The sequence below is a fragment of the Magallana gigas genome, chromosome 2, assembly GCF_963853765.1.
Source record: "Magallana gigas chromosome 2, xbMagGiga1.1, whole genome shotgun sequence".
Taxonomy (NCBI): Eukaryota; Metazoa; Mollusca; class Bivalvia; order Ostreida; family Ostreidae; genus Magallana; species Magallana gigas.
This window is the reverse complement of record NC_088854.1, coordinates 37356013-37372687: the sequence shown is the minus strand read 5'-3', so window position 1 is coordinate 37372687 and position 16675 is coordinate 37356013. Positions and strand designations below refer to the sequence as shown.

General features: G+C 33.2%; 1 protein-coding gene and 1 long non-coding RNA gene across 2 annotated transcripts; one reads left to right on the top strand and one right to left on the bottom strand.

The window, feature by feature from the left end:
• Positions 1–4185: 4185 nt before the first annotated feature.
• Positions 4186–8814, top strand: LOC105320945 (uncharacterized). The gene is made up of 3 exons (XR_010711096.1): positions 4186–7464; positions 7670–7910; positions 8182–8814. It is a non-coding gene; the product is annotated as an uncharacterized lncRNA (long non-coding RNA).
• Positions 8815–12824: 4010 nt separating this feature from the next.
• Positions 12825–14108, bottom strand: LOC117681216 (uncharacterized). Its single transcript, XM_066071672.1, has 4 exons — positions 13947–14108; positions 13521–13658; positions 13009–13243; positions 12825–12892 (listed from the first exon to the last, which is right to left on the bottom strand). Exons 1-4 carry the CDS (start codon positions 14106–14108, stop codon positions 12825–12827), a joined length of 603 nt encoding a protein of 200 aa, XP_065927744.1.
• Positions 14109–16675: the final 2567 nt, after the last annotated feature.

The following is a 16675-nucleotide window of genomic DNA, read 5'->3' as shown; positions in this document are numbered from 1 at the left end:
GTGGGGTTGTGCTGCTCCAGCTCATTCCCAATCTGTCGCTTGTGTCCCTCCAGGATCTGCACGTTGACCACTCTGTATGTGCTCATGTAATCCAACAGCATCTGACCCTCAGCCTTGCTGACAAAGATTGCCAACACTTGCCCTGTGGAATTGAAGTAGGATGTTAATTCATGTAAATATAGGCATTCATACTTGGATTTTACAGAATCAGTGAAAATCCTTTGTTTTGGAAATATATGCATACTATATACAAGTACCAGTCTATCTACAGGGGTTTTCCTTGCTTGTTTTGGGTCCATTTACCAGACCCATTCCCAAACCAAAACTTACCGATATTTTCCCAAATTAAGATCCATTTTTCCCAATCAAGTGTCAATATTTCTAAATATCAGAACATGTTCAGCCTGTATATAAAAAGCTACTTAAACAGCTTTTTTCTTTATATTTGTTTATTGCTGAGCATAACTAATGGACCAACAATAGGCGACTTCATTGACACATTCGCTTTCTATAACTTCACCAGAATGTCCTCATCCTGTGCATTAATTTCAACCGATGTTATTTGCTTTTATAGTGGTGAATTTTTAAATTGGTAATTTATAACTAGTTAATAATTATGCCATTTAAATGCCTTTTTTAAATGCCATTTTAAATAAAACTATCATAAAATCGTAAATCTGCAGTAATTTACAAAATTAAACAGTTTCTCTGTATAATGGCTGTAATTGGGTCAAAGGGTAGAACTAATACCCCCAAATGCAAATATCATTGCCATATTGCAAAGAATTATTTTCTTGCATGTTTGTCAATTGGCTTACATAATTAAGAAACATTTCATATATAAAAGGTAAAAATGCATGGATTTAATCAACTTTTACAAATTAGGAAACTTTAAGAAATTTGGAGGAAAAAGTATTTTCTTTCAATCCTTGAATGGAAGTGTGTGTTTGCTTTTATTTTATTTCAGTAACACTTATTATTTAAAAATTAAGTTTAAAATCTAAAATAAATTAAGTCTTCCAAACTTCTCACTAATTTCTGTGGAGAAGAAGTAATAAAGTATAAAATTCTGCCATATTCACTATTAGACTATTCAGCAGAACATAGTGACTTCTACAACTTGTGATACTTACTTTTAAAAAAAAGTTTACTGTTTGTACCCTAATTGCGTACACCACAATTACAATAAACAACTGGATCTACCAGTTCATATATAAAGTCTGCTTATTCAAAAAAGTTCTTGAAGACGCAAGGTCGCTAAAATGAAACTGAAAAGCAACATTGTTGCCTACGAGGCCTCTATCAGAATTATTATTTTTATTGAAAATGAAAGTTATTAAGGCTGATTTATGTTTAATCAAATCCAATTAAAAAAAAGAAAAGAAGAACCAGTACATTTTGAATCGAAATTGAACCGAATTGAATGAACCCTGAATCGTTCCAGCCCTAGAAGTACAATAATATTGCCACTGACTACCCTGTGCAGCACAGCAGCAGTGTTAATAAATAACCTGTTCAGTGTTGATAATGCAATATTATAACACTAATATCAAATGCAAAGGCATTTACTTAGTTGGTTTCACAGAACATAATTAATTTTCATTTCAAATGTAATGCAATCAAGTTTCTGAGTCAAATGATAAAGAAGGATGTCTTGGGAACAAAAATACTTTATTTATGATAATCCATTTAATTTCTAATTTGACATTTGATGAGTAAATGTCTGCCATCACAGCATGTGTTCATACTTAAATATTAGAATGCTTTATTTTTAATTGTTACTCCCTACTAAATGTACCTGATAACCTTTCATAATGCTAGAAATTCGGTCAGACGGTCGACTGACCTAAATTTCTTATCAATACCATTACCAATCTCAAAAAACATTCTTTGATTATAATAAATTAATTTAAAAAACAAAATGCTGCAAATCTAATGCTTACTTTTAAAACTTATCATTGTACTGTTAAATGAAGTTCTCTATGATAAATCACAATGCAATCTAAAGAGAAAAATACTTTTGCTATACATGACCACTATTCAAGATAAACATTGATTCCCCAGTCTTGCTCGCAAGTTGACACAAAATACATTCAACTACAAATGACAAAAGTTTAAGCCAAGCGTCCATGGTTTTCTGAAAATCTTATCTTATTCTGAATGACTATTGGCAAGAGTTTGAGGAAAAATACAATGGTAGAATTCAGAAAACATAAGCACTTATTAATAATTTATGGACCACATCTTCACTGTTTTAGAACACGTATTCTCCCATCTTAACCCTTTACAACAGGTTGGGATCAATCGCCTAAATGAGATATAAAATCCCATTTGGGATAAAAATGCACCAAAAGGGGTAACCATAAGTATCAACAGTGCAAAAATTGGAAATTTTTATCGAGTAATTTTTGTAATAAATCAGAATAAATAAACATCAAATGCATTGACTTCTGGTAAGTAAGTTTTTCTGTAAACCTATGGTTATAATGATATTGATCCCCAAGAAGTTTTTGATTCATATGAGGGATCAATCTCCAAAATATTAGGGTTAGAGAAACACTTATTTATCTAAAGTTGTTATATTTTATTGCGATTTACACAATTTTGTCAAAGTAAATTTTAATAAAAAAATATTTAACACTGTATTTTTATATCTCATTGGGAAATAAGTCCCAACCCATTAACCTTATATTTTAAAGTAAATGTGTTTTTATCGGACCTGAAAATAAAATAGAATAAGTTTTATTTGGGTAGATGAACAAGTCACATTAAACTAAACAAAACAGAGAAATCCATCATGTATAAAGTGATTGATTATTATGTATATAATGTTTTCAAAAGCTCTTTTTGTGCATGCTGAGAACACAAATGACCAATTTTTTTAATCCACATGATATAATTGTAAAAAAAAAAAAAGAAGAAGAAAGTATACACTTGTACCTTTCTGCATCTTGTTGAAAATGGAACATATACATGTACTGCATCCAGTTTCCTACATCAACACTTAACTTTTTTAATACAATCGTGAACACTTTTTAAAACACCATAGTTACATGAGTATGGTTTTACCTTTCAGATTATAAAAAGCCCCTCTGTCATTGGGCTCAGGATCTTGAGTGTTATAGATGATGACTGCTGATGCATTGGCCGCACCACACATGTCAACTTTTTCACTCAGGGTACAAACATCTCTTTTCACTAAGGCCACCCAACGCTCTTTGGGTGCGTTTACTATAGGTTTACAGGCATCTGTTTTGTTTTCTGTCGTTAACACATGTACCAATCGTCCAGCTTCCGTGTGTTTCCGGTCATTTGCCGAGATGGCATTTTGTCCAAACACCCCCATATCTCTGACCTCTGACTTTGCATCGCTCGGGTCATTTTTATAGTACGTTATGTTGACTTTAGCCGTATAAACAGAATTATCGCAGTTAACAAAGAGGATGTTATCAAAAATCATCAAAATGCACAATAACATATAGTACTGTGAAAAGTGCGACCTCCATCTTGAAAAATTAATCCGATGGTTTTGATGTAATCCACGGTCTAAATTTGTTTTTCCTGTCATCTCTTGGTCACATTTAGGACACATCTTCGATAATTGATCACCGAATAAGTAAGATTATCAATGTAAATCCCAATTTGAAAGAAAAAACTGTAGAAAATACATAGAAACAACCTTTCCCTTTACACATTACATTAACATTGTTTTGATGAATGACGTCAACGGCCATGTGACCGTCTCGAAATGCGCCACCTATAAACAGGGGGATTTATGAATGAGATGATTTCATCATGCTTACGAGTGACTACATCTCGCTAAACACTAAATACATATGTATGTCGTTGATGTTTCAGTCGTACTTTTCATAATATTTTTATAAAATTTTAATAACATATCTATCAGCTAATTACGTAAGCCAATATTGAATTTACATGTATTTGTATATACTTACTTATATATCAGAGACATAAATAACATGTTATGTCTCTGCCTATATAGTAACGTTATACGTTCATGTACATGTATTTAGGTATTTAGGGAACAGGGAATTTTTACTTTATGAAAAATAAATGAATAAGTTAACACTTACGAAGTAACTATAACGAGATATATAACTGTATAATTTCAATACATTTTCATACAATAAAAAATGAATTAAAGGACCATGATGACTTTTATGTGCAAAAAAGGGGGGATGGTAACGGTTTGCCACACTTGCGGTGCGGTTGATAAAATGTGCAGTGAATGCATGGAATTGATGAAATATACCATGAAAGTAAGAATTAATACATTAAAAGATGAAATTAATTTAAAAGATGAAAGTAATAAATTAATTGAGTAAAAAACATTCTGTCCGTAATTATACCCCTTAGGAATTTTCGGACAAATTCATCAGATTATAAAAGGGACATTAATTGTGATTAAAATTTGCAATATTATTATTTTACGTAGAAAAATGACCCAGTTTGTCGCAAAATACCTGGATATTTCCGTAGATTTCATGTCCTTGGGACATTCTTTTCTGTGTGGGTTGTCGAAAAATGACCCCTTAGAATATCGACACGTGTCACATCGTGATTCAAATAACTGGTATAATGTATATATTTTTTCCTTAGGCGGACCTAAGGTAGACAAATCATAGTATTAGACCATATACGTATTTATAATATTATTTTCTGTCGCTAAAACTCACCTTCGTTAAAACGATCGAAGACTGCGCGCTTTTCTAATCACCTGTTTTCCATTTATATACAACAAAACAATTACATGGATATATCCTTGCTTTGCAAAGGAGATATTTTGATATGGAATTACATCCCTTTTCTGAAACTATGAATTTTAATGACAATTTAAGTTTTCTGACGACTAAAAATTGAATTTCATTTAAGTTTTACTAAACACAAATGTTAAGAGAAATGTAATTCTTCGTAGTGATATGGGGACAAATCCTGTTAAGGAAGATATATAATTTATCTATAGGAGAAAGGAAAGAGTCTCAAGGGGTAGGGGTTCACAAATTTCACATTATAGTACATATACGTGTGTAAACAAAAAAGGATATTGATACAGATTATTTCTGTTTCAACGAACAATAAAACTATGTCTATGCATTGGACTTCCTTACAATCAAATTCCTCTGGATGGGTTCTCTTAGAGATGCTTGGCTGTGCACAATGAGGTCACAGAAAGGTGAGGATTGTTTTATGGGGTGCGGATCATAATGAATAGATTTAAAATAAAAATTAGGAATGTTCTTAACATCTTTCATTTTGAAATTCACCACTTAGTTAAAATGTTCGGTCCCATGACAGAGTATTCCCCAAGAAGTAGAAATAACCTATAGTTTATGAAATGATGCATAAGCGAGTTATACTTTGTCCCGAGTTTTTGCTTCCACCACTTTTTGCTTGATATTTCGATAATCATAAATACCTTTGTGCTCAAACTACGTTCATCCACTAATATGAAAAATGTCAAGATTATCTGTTTTGAAACACCCCCGCTACCGCTTCAGGTTTCAATACACATCCCAAAATAAAAAGTCTACGGTAATTTTGCATTGCTTCAGTCATTAATAAGCCCGAATGATAACGTTAAAAAATTGCGCGAGGTATCCCGAGAACTTCCGACTGGGGAAAAGATGTAAATATTTCCTATTATAAATCTTCGTAAGAAATTTGTTTTCGTTCCTGTGAACTTTTATGAGTGAAAAATGACAATTGTTCAATGAAAATATCTTGGAAATATTCCCTTTTATCGATTTCAAATGTATTTCTTTCACAGGTAAGTGTATTTTTATTAAAAATCATCAAAAAGCAATGGAAGCAATAAATTGGGACAGACTATAGTGTAAATAACACTCAATTTATTTATACCATAACACTTTTAAACAATATGTGTTAAAAATTGGTCTAATAATATAACATATATACACAAACTAAGATGTATCGAGGTACAGAATTTAGATTGATAGATGTAATGTTTTATGCAGTATCTGTATTACAACGAAATGAACACCAAAGCCAAACATTCAACAACACAGGGAACATTTAAGTAAATATCGTTTTCCGGATCTACTATTATTATTAGATATCAAATATTTAATTGGGATATTGAATGGAAACAAACTCCTGAAAAATGAAGATTCTAACTAGAATTATTGACAATAAAGTAAACAAGCATAATGAATAATAAAATGATTTACTCGTATCATTGATTTGCATTTAAATGATGTACTTTAGATATAGTACTAGTATGCTGCTTCGTCACAGTTAACATCGTTGAACAGGTGAGCCAAATGGCTTAAAGGTATATCTAGTCAATTGACCCCTTTGATTTACAATACTTTACAGATTTTTTTAAAAATCGAATTTTATCTTTATTATAGTTGATGAAAAAAAATACGGAGAGAGAGAGAGAGAGAGAGAGAGAGAGAGAGAGAGAGTAAACGGGTCAAATAAAATTCCGTTATTTAGTTAGTTTACTTGGAAAATACACATATACTAGAACTCACAGTGCTATCGTAGAAAAACCACTCCGAGGAATTAAGTAACATCCTCGTTATTGCTATCAAAAAAGTAAAACAGATACAAATAATGGAAAAGGGAAATTTGGTGTCGTCTGCGGGTGGGACAGGAGTTGTTTGGACACTTTTAAAACAATCAATGTTCATTAGATAGTCTATCAACTCGAAATCAGTATTTTAAAAGTACATGTAACAGCATTATCGGTGTATCTATCATCCCACTTATATCCGCTCGGACGGTTTATAGTACAACACAGATATATAAAAGATGCCCAAAACCTCCTCATTTCCAACAAAGTTTGGGCCATGAAGCTTTTTGAAGTGACCGTGATTTTAGCTAGCCTGTTGGCGGTGGGTGAGCCACACGGGTACATGATAGATCCGCCCCAGCGATCCTCCATGTGGAGGGTTGACCCAAAGTTTCCTCATAATTACAACGACATGGAACTTTACTGTGGAGGACGAGAGGTAAAAATCACCCCTGCGGTATTTTCAGGCCAAGGTGCACATGTAATTTATTCTATAACAGGACTTTTACAAACGCAAAAGACCATGTCCGAAAAAACATCTTGAGGATTTATAAAAAAAACCACATTGATTTACACCCGAAGTCATTCAAGAAGTAGCTAAATATAAAAAATTGAATTTTTTAAGTGTTCATCCTCGTAATTTGTTCCATAGAATTTATCTATCAGATGGAGTGTCTTTAACTTTAGCTTTTACTTCCCAGCTACAACATGCACTGCTTTTATTCAACAATTGATGGTGTATTTACATTTCTACATGCATTTCAAAGCGGCTATGGAATGAACTAGATGGTAAATGCGGAACATGTGGAGATCCTTACGATGCACCAGTTCGTAAAAACGAGGCCGGAGGAATCTATGCTACAGGAACGATTGGTCGAAAATACACACGTGGACAAATTATTAAGGTATGATACTAATATACTACATGCTTGATTTTTATGACTTGTAGTTTAAAGCGTTCTCTAATGATTAGATACTTAGATTGGTTTTTTTAGTTAATTATGTTTAAAACAACTGGGTCTGCCGTCAAAATGATAAACCAAAATAAATTCTCCATTATTTTCTATCTTGATTCGATGAACTTAAAAACCAATCAGTGATTTTATACAGGTTAAGATAGTATTAACAGCATTCCATCTGGGACACTTTCAATTCAAAATCTGTCCCCATAATAACCCCGCACTACCAGTCTCCAAAGATTGCCTGGACCAGCATATACTCACTTTGGCGGGATCAGACGAAAACACCTACACACCTGATTACAGGTCGGACGGAGAGTACGAGATAGATCTCCAACTTCCGCCGGATATGGTGTGTTCACAGTGTATTCTTCAGTGGACATATACCACGGGTAACGAAATTTAATACCCACGTATTCGTGCATTACACGATTACCAAAACCGAGTACTCTTCAGAAAACAATGCCTTTATGCTATAATAAAGTAACTAAAGGCTTGTCAGTTTGCGAGTATATTGAAAGAAAAAATAAATCGCTATTTATATGTAAGATACGATGCATATCTTTCTTTCTATTTCGCTTTAGTACTAACATTTGCTGTACTTTTTTCATATTGTGATTGTTCTTTAGATATCTGAAGGAAAATGAAATTGTGATTTTGTAGGCAACTCTCCTGGATATCTACCGGAAATGTTCGTCAACTGCGCCGATATCGCGATATTCGCCGATGACAACAACATAATGGAACAAACAACTTTCACGTCATCAACGAGTGACTTAACAACAACAACAACGACAACAACAACGCAGGCTGGTATACTGTCCTGCTCCACTGGTATCCTAATGTGTGAAGGACAAAGCCTGGACGATGAGCACTTTTGCAACGAGCACTGTCGAAAGTCCACAGCCTCCTGCACACCAATGCGCTGTAATTGTCAGTGTCGACCTATCGAGTGTAAAGCGATAGGTGCTTTCGAGGGTCAAACCGCCATGGACAAGAGTTGTCAAACAACTTGCACCCTTACTTCTGACCTCTGCAGAACGACAAACAGTGACATTTGTTTCTGCAGATCAACAGAGTAGTATTCTTGACGATCACGTGCAATGTAGATTTTTTAAACATAGATATTAATGTAATTCGTTATCAAAATATTAGATCTATAAAATCAATTTTGCGAACAAGTACTTGTTACACTTATGAAGTCAACAGAAAATTTATTAATATATGATACGATAACAAAAGGTGATCCTTTTGTTATCGAATACCGAAAACCTATTATTGATGTGTATGTTATATGCTAGTAGAAGGAGGAGAAATTGGCTTTAAGTTCATCCAGTTTTCATTAAATCTACTCAGTAAGACACGTCTTTTGATTTTATTTCTATTAAAACATATTCTAACCTAAAAAAAAAATACAGAAAAGTAAAATTTCCCCATGAAGTGAATATATCTTGATAGAATCATTACAGGTGTACGATACATGTACAATGCCATTTCAAAATATAAACATTCATTAATATGGCACGTACATTAAATCTACACCTATAGTCTCCGAAATAAGTTTCCATACGACAAAAAAGGTATAAGCTTTAGAGAAAACACAATTTTGTTCTCGAATTCTTAAAACATCTTCACTCTAAAGTCCAGAAAATTACAAGTAATCAGGTAATGACCGATGCATTAGAAATACATGCATGTGTATGTTGTCATTCGATAGGTAGAATAAAAAAAAGGGTTATGAAAAGACTATTATAAACGTCTTCAAACTGAAAGGAAAGTCGTGAATGAACTGTATATGATGAAAAGGTGAAGTTCTCTGTTTTTAACAATCCCTGGCTATTGAATGGAAGAAAAGGATTTAGATCTCATGTACTCGTGTGGCTCACATACCGCCAATAGGCTAGCTAGTTTTAAAGAACCCCCTCCCACCCCCACCCTCCAAGGAAAAAAACTGCAAACTGGTCTTCGGTATATAAGATTAAATAAGTTATTGTTCTACAAACTCGTGATCAAAGTAAAATACGCGTCGCCATTACAGTTGATCGTGTATCTAACGGAGAGAGGTTACATTCTACTTTTGATTTTTGGCCGATTTAAACTTTAGATATTTTATACATCTTTTATGGTTTTAAAGATAACAATAATGAAACTTACCATAGAAAACATTATACAGTAAAACACGGTTATAGCGAACACGCTTATAATGAATTGACGCTTACAGCGAAGTGAATTTCATTCCCGAAGTCTCTATTTCATGTTGTAAACTTGACGGATATAACGAATTACGCTAATAACGAAGTTAAATTGGCCGTCCCTGGGACTTCGTTATAAGCGTGTTTTACTGTACATGTAGATTGCATTTTTTGTTGAGCTCTCTCTCTCTCTCTCTCTCTCTCTCTCTCTCTCTCTCTCTCTCTCTCTCTCTCTCTCATAGTTTACAAGGAGTAAACCTTTTTCTTTAGAAAAGTCATTAAAGTTGATGAAACGTAACAAACATTGCATTACATGGTGATATTACCAACAAGTAGTAGACGTGCAGATGTATGCCTGTACAGTTTTTTAATGTTTGACTCAATGATTTGTGTGTGATACAATTGCATTATGTCTAAATAAGTTTCACTTTATGGCGTTTGTAGTTTATAACACAGAATTTTGCATTGCAGTAACGGTTACAATAGAAAATCGACATTTGTCGAAAAAATTTTTTTATCAAGAGAGAATTATCATGGATATCATTCTTAGTATGCCCCCTTAAACCTGCAACTCAAACTGATTGATAGTCATATAAGATTTTTTGAAAATTCTAAACTCATAATGAACATGTATATTTAAATATTCGTTGGATATATACATTAAAGGGACTTGGACACGATTTGAGATCAAACATTTTATTTTTATTTTTTATGTATAAAATTGTTTACTGGTGCATTTTAAATGATGGACCAAAATATTAAATGTTAAAGTCAAGTTACATGCGAGATACAGAGGTAAAAATTAGTCGTCATGTAAACAAAGCTTGACTGTTATGGTTGTTTACAAAATATGTTATGTAAAGATTTACCATTTCTTAGACAAAATGACATGTAAAAAACAATTTTAACTAATTCAATATCTTCATAAATACTAGTATCAACAAAAGAAAGATACATTTGATTGAAACTTGCACCAATACAACGCATATGTAAAAAATGACAATATTCGAGCTTTGTTTACAAAACAAAGAATTATGAACTCTCTATCTTGCTTATAACTTGATATTTAACTTTCAAATTTTGACATAGCATTAAAAATTTCAATATTTATCAGTATAAACATTGACAATGGAAAAATAAAATTAGAAAATTTTAAGTCAAATCGTGTCCAAGTCCCTTTAAGTCAAAAGTAAGGCTCTGTCTTTTACACCGTCTTTAACATTGCCATTTGATATGCAGTGTGTCGCAGAAACGACTCCGATAGAAAATATCTACATCATTTTTGATAAGCTTGTGTATCATCATTGTGAGTATGCCATTGATCGAATTATAATTCTACTTCTATAGTGATGATTGTTTTCCAAAAGAGGCACATCGCTAAATGTTCTCCATCCCTCTGTACACTTATAAATTACTGTGCTATAACAGTGATAATGGTTTTCCAGACAATGTGTCAACCTGGGCCCCTGTGTGTCCGTTGGGATGCAGTGTTGACGATGTCATTGTTCATGAAAACGGGTCTGACGGATAGTGCGTTATCATTGTGGATATTAAAAGAATTGCTAGTGTTCATTACTCCCACTACACAGCTATAAATGACTCAGCTATGATTCCAAATCATTTTTAATTCAAGGTAATTCGTCTTTCTTATTCATGTAGGTCAAACTTAATTCCGATCAACTCCTCGTGATTTTTTCCCCTAAACACTTTAAAAAAATGCCAAAAATAAAAAGAATCTGTATTTACTCTACTGTGCGTATTATTTTATCCTGACCCGAGTTATCTCCCGCTTCACATGTTTCTGTCGTACATTTAACAGGTTCAGATCAATCGACCAAATAGGATATAATAGCCTGATTTGGATATAATATCCCAAATGGGAAAACACATCGATAACAAATTGAAGTGTAAAAAAAGAAGAAATTCTGTACTTTGCTAAAAATCCGCATTAGAATAGATGCAATGTAAGAACTTTTCATGTAACCGTACTATTGCAGAGATTGATCCAAGACTTCTTGGGGATCAGTCTTATAAACTTAACGATTATAGGAAAACTTGTTAACCAAATTAAAAGTTGTTGCAATTAAAAAAAATTAATGCGGATTTATATGAAAAACTACCGAATTTTTTGCACTTTTTGAATTTATATTCCATTTGGGATATTATATCCTACAACCATTTTCTGTGAAAAAGTTGAATCTTGGTCATTTGAGCTTTTTGGTCAATTTTTGGAATAAACAAGTCAGCTTGCATTTTGGTCCACATATGTACAAGATGACCGGACACCCCCCTTCAAGATATTTTTTAAATAAAATAAGATAGATCGACCCATCGTCCGAAAGCAAACCTACCGGGAGTAACCATTAGTTTTGAATATTTAAAAGAACTTTACATTTTAGAGCATGAAATTAAAACTTAAGTAGTTTTTATAGTTGGTTAAGAAATAAAAAAAAAGTAAGTGTTCTTGTAACCTGTCATTTACACGTTTAACTTGAGCCTTTCTGCTTTAATTGAATCATGTTCTGAAGGAGGGTCGATCGTATAAAAAAAGTTCAGGGAACAAGATATCACAGATTAGGAGACAGATGAAATGGTACTCTAAATATCCGTTTTTAATAATTCTGGTATTCCTGAAATAGCGCATTAAAACGTGGAATTGCGGATAAATCAAAATTTAAATATATGCGTAGAGAGGATGTATATTTGTCGATACGCACACTGGATTCTAGCTGTTGCACTTTCGGTTTTGGATGTGAAAGTGAACAGCAAACTTAATAATATCTAGTGATTAAGCTCTACTATCTGACCCCATCTTCGCTAGCCAAGGGTGACGATCCACTCTGCTACTCTTTAGCAGAGTGGATCGTAACCCTTGGCTAGCGAAGATGATCTGACCCCGTCGTCACCAACTTTCCTCAAGTTAATTACTAGGTATCAGGTATTTTAAGGTTTTGAGTTGAGAAATGAGTAGGATTTGAAAAAACTTGGTGACGATTTGGCTAAAATGAAATTTAAAAAAAGAAGAAGATTTTTTGAATTTACAACTATTTTATTGCATAATTGAGTTCACAGTGATAGTGTTTTGTTCAAACACTGGTCCTGCAGATGGTCTCGTTATGGCGGAGAAATAGCGATATCAGCGCAGTTTATGAACATCTCTGGTGGAAATCCCGGCGAATTACCTATACAAACAAAAATAAAACCGTATTAGTTCAGAAATTCTGTTGTTTAATACCTGTAAATCAGTCAATCAATCGTTAGCAAGGAATTACCTAACATTTCATACTATAGTTTATACCTGTAATATAGTGCCACTGAAGAACACACTGCGTACAATCCATGTTTCGGGGGAGTTGAAGGTCTATATAATATACTCCTGACTTGGTGGGGTAGAAGAAGTATTGGTTGGTTCCCGCCAGAGTCAGTCGATTTCGATCTAGGCCGGCCTGCGAAACGCGCCGTGTGGGGTTGTTGTGGGGACAGATTTTAAATTGGAAGTAACCTTTATGGTATGCCGTTAATACTATCTTTACCTGTTCAAAATACAATGTAAGATCGTTTGTAACTTTTTACGTTTCCATATATACTAGTATAATTGATAAACCTGTTTAAAATATTATCATATGTAACTTTAATCGATATAAATAGCTTATGAATTATTACGACATAACTGATTATAATGTTTTTGCAATATCTAGGATATTGAATATGTAGTTCAATATTAATTTGACCGAAAAGGCTTTATTTATTAAAAGAAAAAAATATGAAATATAATTATACGTCTTTCATAAAAAAAAAATCTTGGCCTACCTTAATAATATCTCCTCGTTTGTATCTTTTACCAATCGCTCCTGTTGCATAGATTCCTCCAGCCTCGTTTTCACGAACTGGCGCATCGTAAGGATCACCACATGTTCCACATTTACCACCTAGTTCATTCCATTGTTTCTTCGGAATGAAATAAATTTAACAGTGTAAGTTGAAAAATTGTATATTAAACGTCTATTATCGAATTTTAGAATATTATTATGAAAAATATTTTTACAATCTTTATGAAAATGATGAAATAAAAAGTTTATCATATGTAATGCTTTGCCACAATTTGTACTTGCATTATGATTCTTCAGTTCAATTACGATTTCATGACGATTATCATGAATCATAAATCGGATCACTTTTAAGATACTAAAAGAGAAAATCATCTGCTCAAAAGTTAACGTAGATATAATTGTTTACCTCTCGTCCTCCGCAGAAGAGTTCCATGTCGTTGTAATTTGGAGTAAACCCTTGATACACCCTCCACATGGAAGATCGCTGTGGTGGATCTATCATGTACCCGTGTGGCTCACCCACCACCAACAGGCTAGCTAAAATCGTGATCAAAGTAAAATACGCCATTACAGTTGATCGGGTATTTGACGAAGAGAGGTTACATTCTCCTTCTTTTATATTGTTTGCATGACGTCAATATTTTTTATGAGGACAGCGGATCTAGGATATAGGAAATTTAGATAGAGAGATAAAATTGAGTTAATGTACTTTTAATCTGAATCAATTTTATCTTTACGTCATAATCATATAGTTTTGTTCCACACCAAAAGTCGAACAGGAGACCCATGGATTGAAATTAGCAATCAGTGAAGTGTGTCTGATTCCTAAAGTGGATAAACATTTATTGTATGATTTTTTTTTACAGAAAATTAAACAGCGTTTAACGTATTCAGAACTGTAAGATTTTACAAGTCGTCCGGAAAATACATTCTTTGCATATGAACAAGCCAAAATCATATTCGAAAGCTCGAGAAATAATATTTAAAGCTTTTAAAGAAAAAGTCGAACTGCGTTAGAAAGTATTTGGGTCGCATAGTTTCCGAGCGGATATATTACATATGTTGTAGATAGGCCGAGAAAAGCGTATCTCAAAATCTTCATCACTATTATTAAAAGAGAAATGACATTTTCCTCCATAGATAATCATTCATACACTACATTTCTGTAAATTACATCTTATTGCATATTAAAAACATTGAGCGCTGATCCTCTTTCTTACTCCATTGTTAAAATCCCTTATAGTTTAAAATTGATTAAGAAACTTGTTTCTCAAGAAGGTACAAAATGATGGAATGCAGCAATAATTTTGCCCACAAGTATTTATGATATAGATTTTATGCATATAAAGTTCACAATAGTTTTTTTCTACTTTCATTCACTCATTTCAAATATTATGTTTGTTTGTTTGTTTTTTGTTTTCTGTATTTTATTTGAGGTATAGCTTTACAAAGGTAAAAACTTTTCCAAGAAAGCAAGAGAGACAATGTCATTTCGATCAACCCGTCTCGAATACGTCGTACAATTGGTTTTCAATTGGAAATTTAAATTGCATGTTTGTGCTTGAGAATGAGTTCATATACAGTATTTTGATTAATTGTATTGTTTAAAAAACATTAATTAATAGTGCCTCAATTTAGCGTCAGTCCGTTCGGATTTTAACGTATCCCATAAGAATCTTTCTATGACGTCATTGCGACGTCGAAAACAATTTAGCGATTTATTCTTCTTTTCACAGATTGTTACGTGTTCCTTTGATTTCTTTTTGCATATACACATTTATCCAAGTAATAAATAAGCAATCAAGCGGTAAAAAAAATGTTATAATCAATTACTGCGAATTACAGAATACCTGTAGAGTTTTCAATAGCTTGTTGGATTGCTTAATAGGGTATTCAATTTGGTCAGCAAGGTATCACATCAGGTTTAAATCTAGGTCCTGTGGTTACTCAAGTGTAGATGCTTATTTTGCACTCAACCCATTCATTTTACACAAAGAAAACCTCTAGAACACTCCCTCCTATTGTTAGCTATTCTATTCATAGACTTTTAAAAAAGAAAGTTCACCTGGACAGCACTGGACTCTATAGAGAATCAATTCTGCTTGGAGTAATTTGAATTTTGTTTTTCAAAAAATGTAATTCAAAAGGCAGTTCTGAAGAAACAAACAAAAGAGACAAGCATAACTTAAAAAAGGAGGTATTTTTCACTGCAAAAAATCATTAAACATTTTGGTTCCCTGATTTCTGGTGCATCTTACAGCACTAGGTCTAATATTTTTTTTTGTGCTGACTGCTTAATTAGTTCAGACTTTTATAGCAGTAATGTAGGATAACAGAGAGAAACAAAAAGGCCCAAAACGTGCAAATGTTAACCAGATTAACTCACTCTATTGCTGTCATACCTGAGTAATCACATGACCTAGATTTAAACCTAATGTGATACCTTGCTGACCAAATTGAATACCCTATTGATCAATCTAGCAAGCTATTGAAAACTCTACTGGTATTCTGTAATTCGCTGTAAGTTGTTTCCAAAGTCGTTTCAAAGTCGTTAGGTATCTCATTCACAATACCGTAGTATTAAGTTTTACGCCGTATAGACGTTGTATGCCCGCTTAGAGAGTCTGACATTTTGTTGCCATCATTGTTGATAATAATTAGTGCACTCATACATTATCTGCTTTAAAAGTGTTAATAATTATTGATTGTTTTTCAAAAGAAAAAAGTTACATAACAAAGCCCATTAACTACCCTGATATACTGTGGAATCATAAGAATACGTGGTTGTTCAGTTTTCGTGGTATTCGTTGTTCAGTTTTCGTGGTATTCGATGGTAGCCCCCCCCCCCTCCCCCTGAATTTCAATCCTCAACCAAAACAATTTTAGAAAGAGTTATTTTTGTTACTGAAAGAAGAACCGACGCATCCACGAAATAACACCCCAGCGAATGAGCAAAAAAGTAACAATCTATGAAAATTGGCCCCCACGAATTTAAATAATTCCATAGTAAATGGTTTTCCAGAAGCTGGTTGGGTTTCTCTTTGGGTGCGGTGTTAAGCATGCCTCTGTTTGAGTTTGTCGTGGATATAACATTGGTTGAAGTTCTCATATAAATAAACAATTTAAAAAGAAACT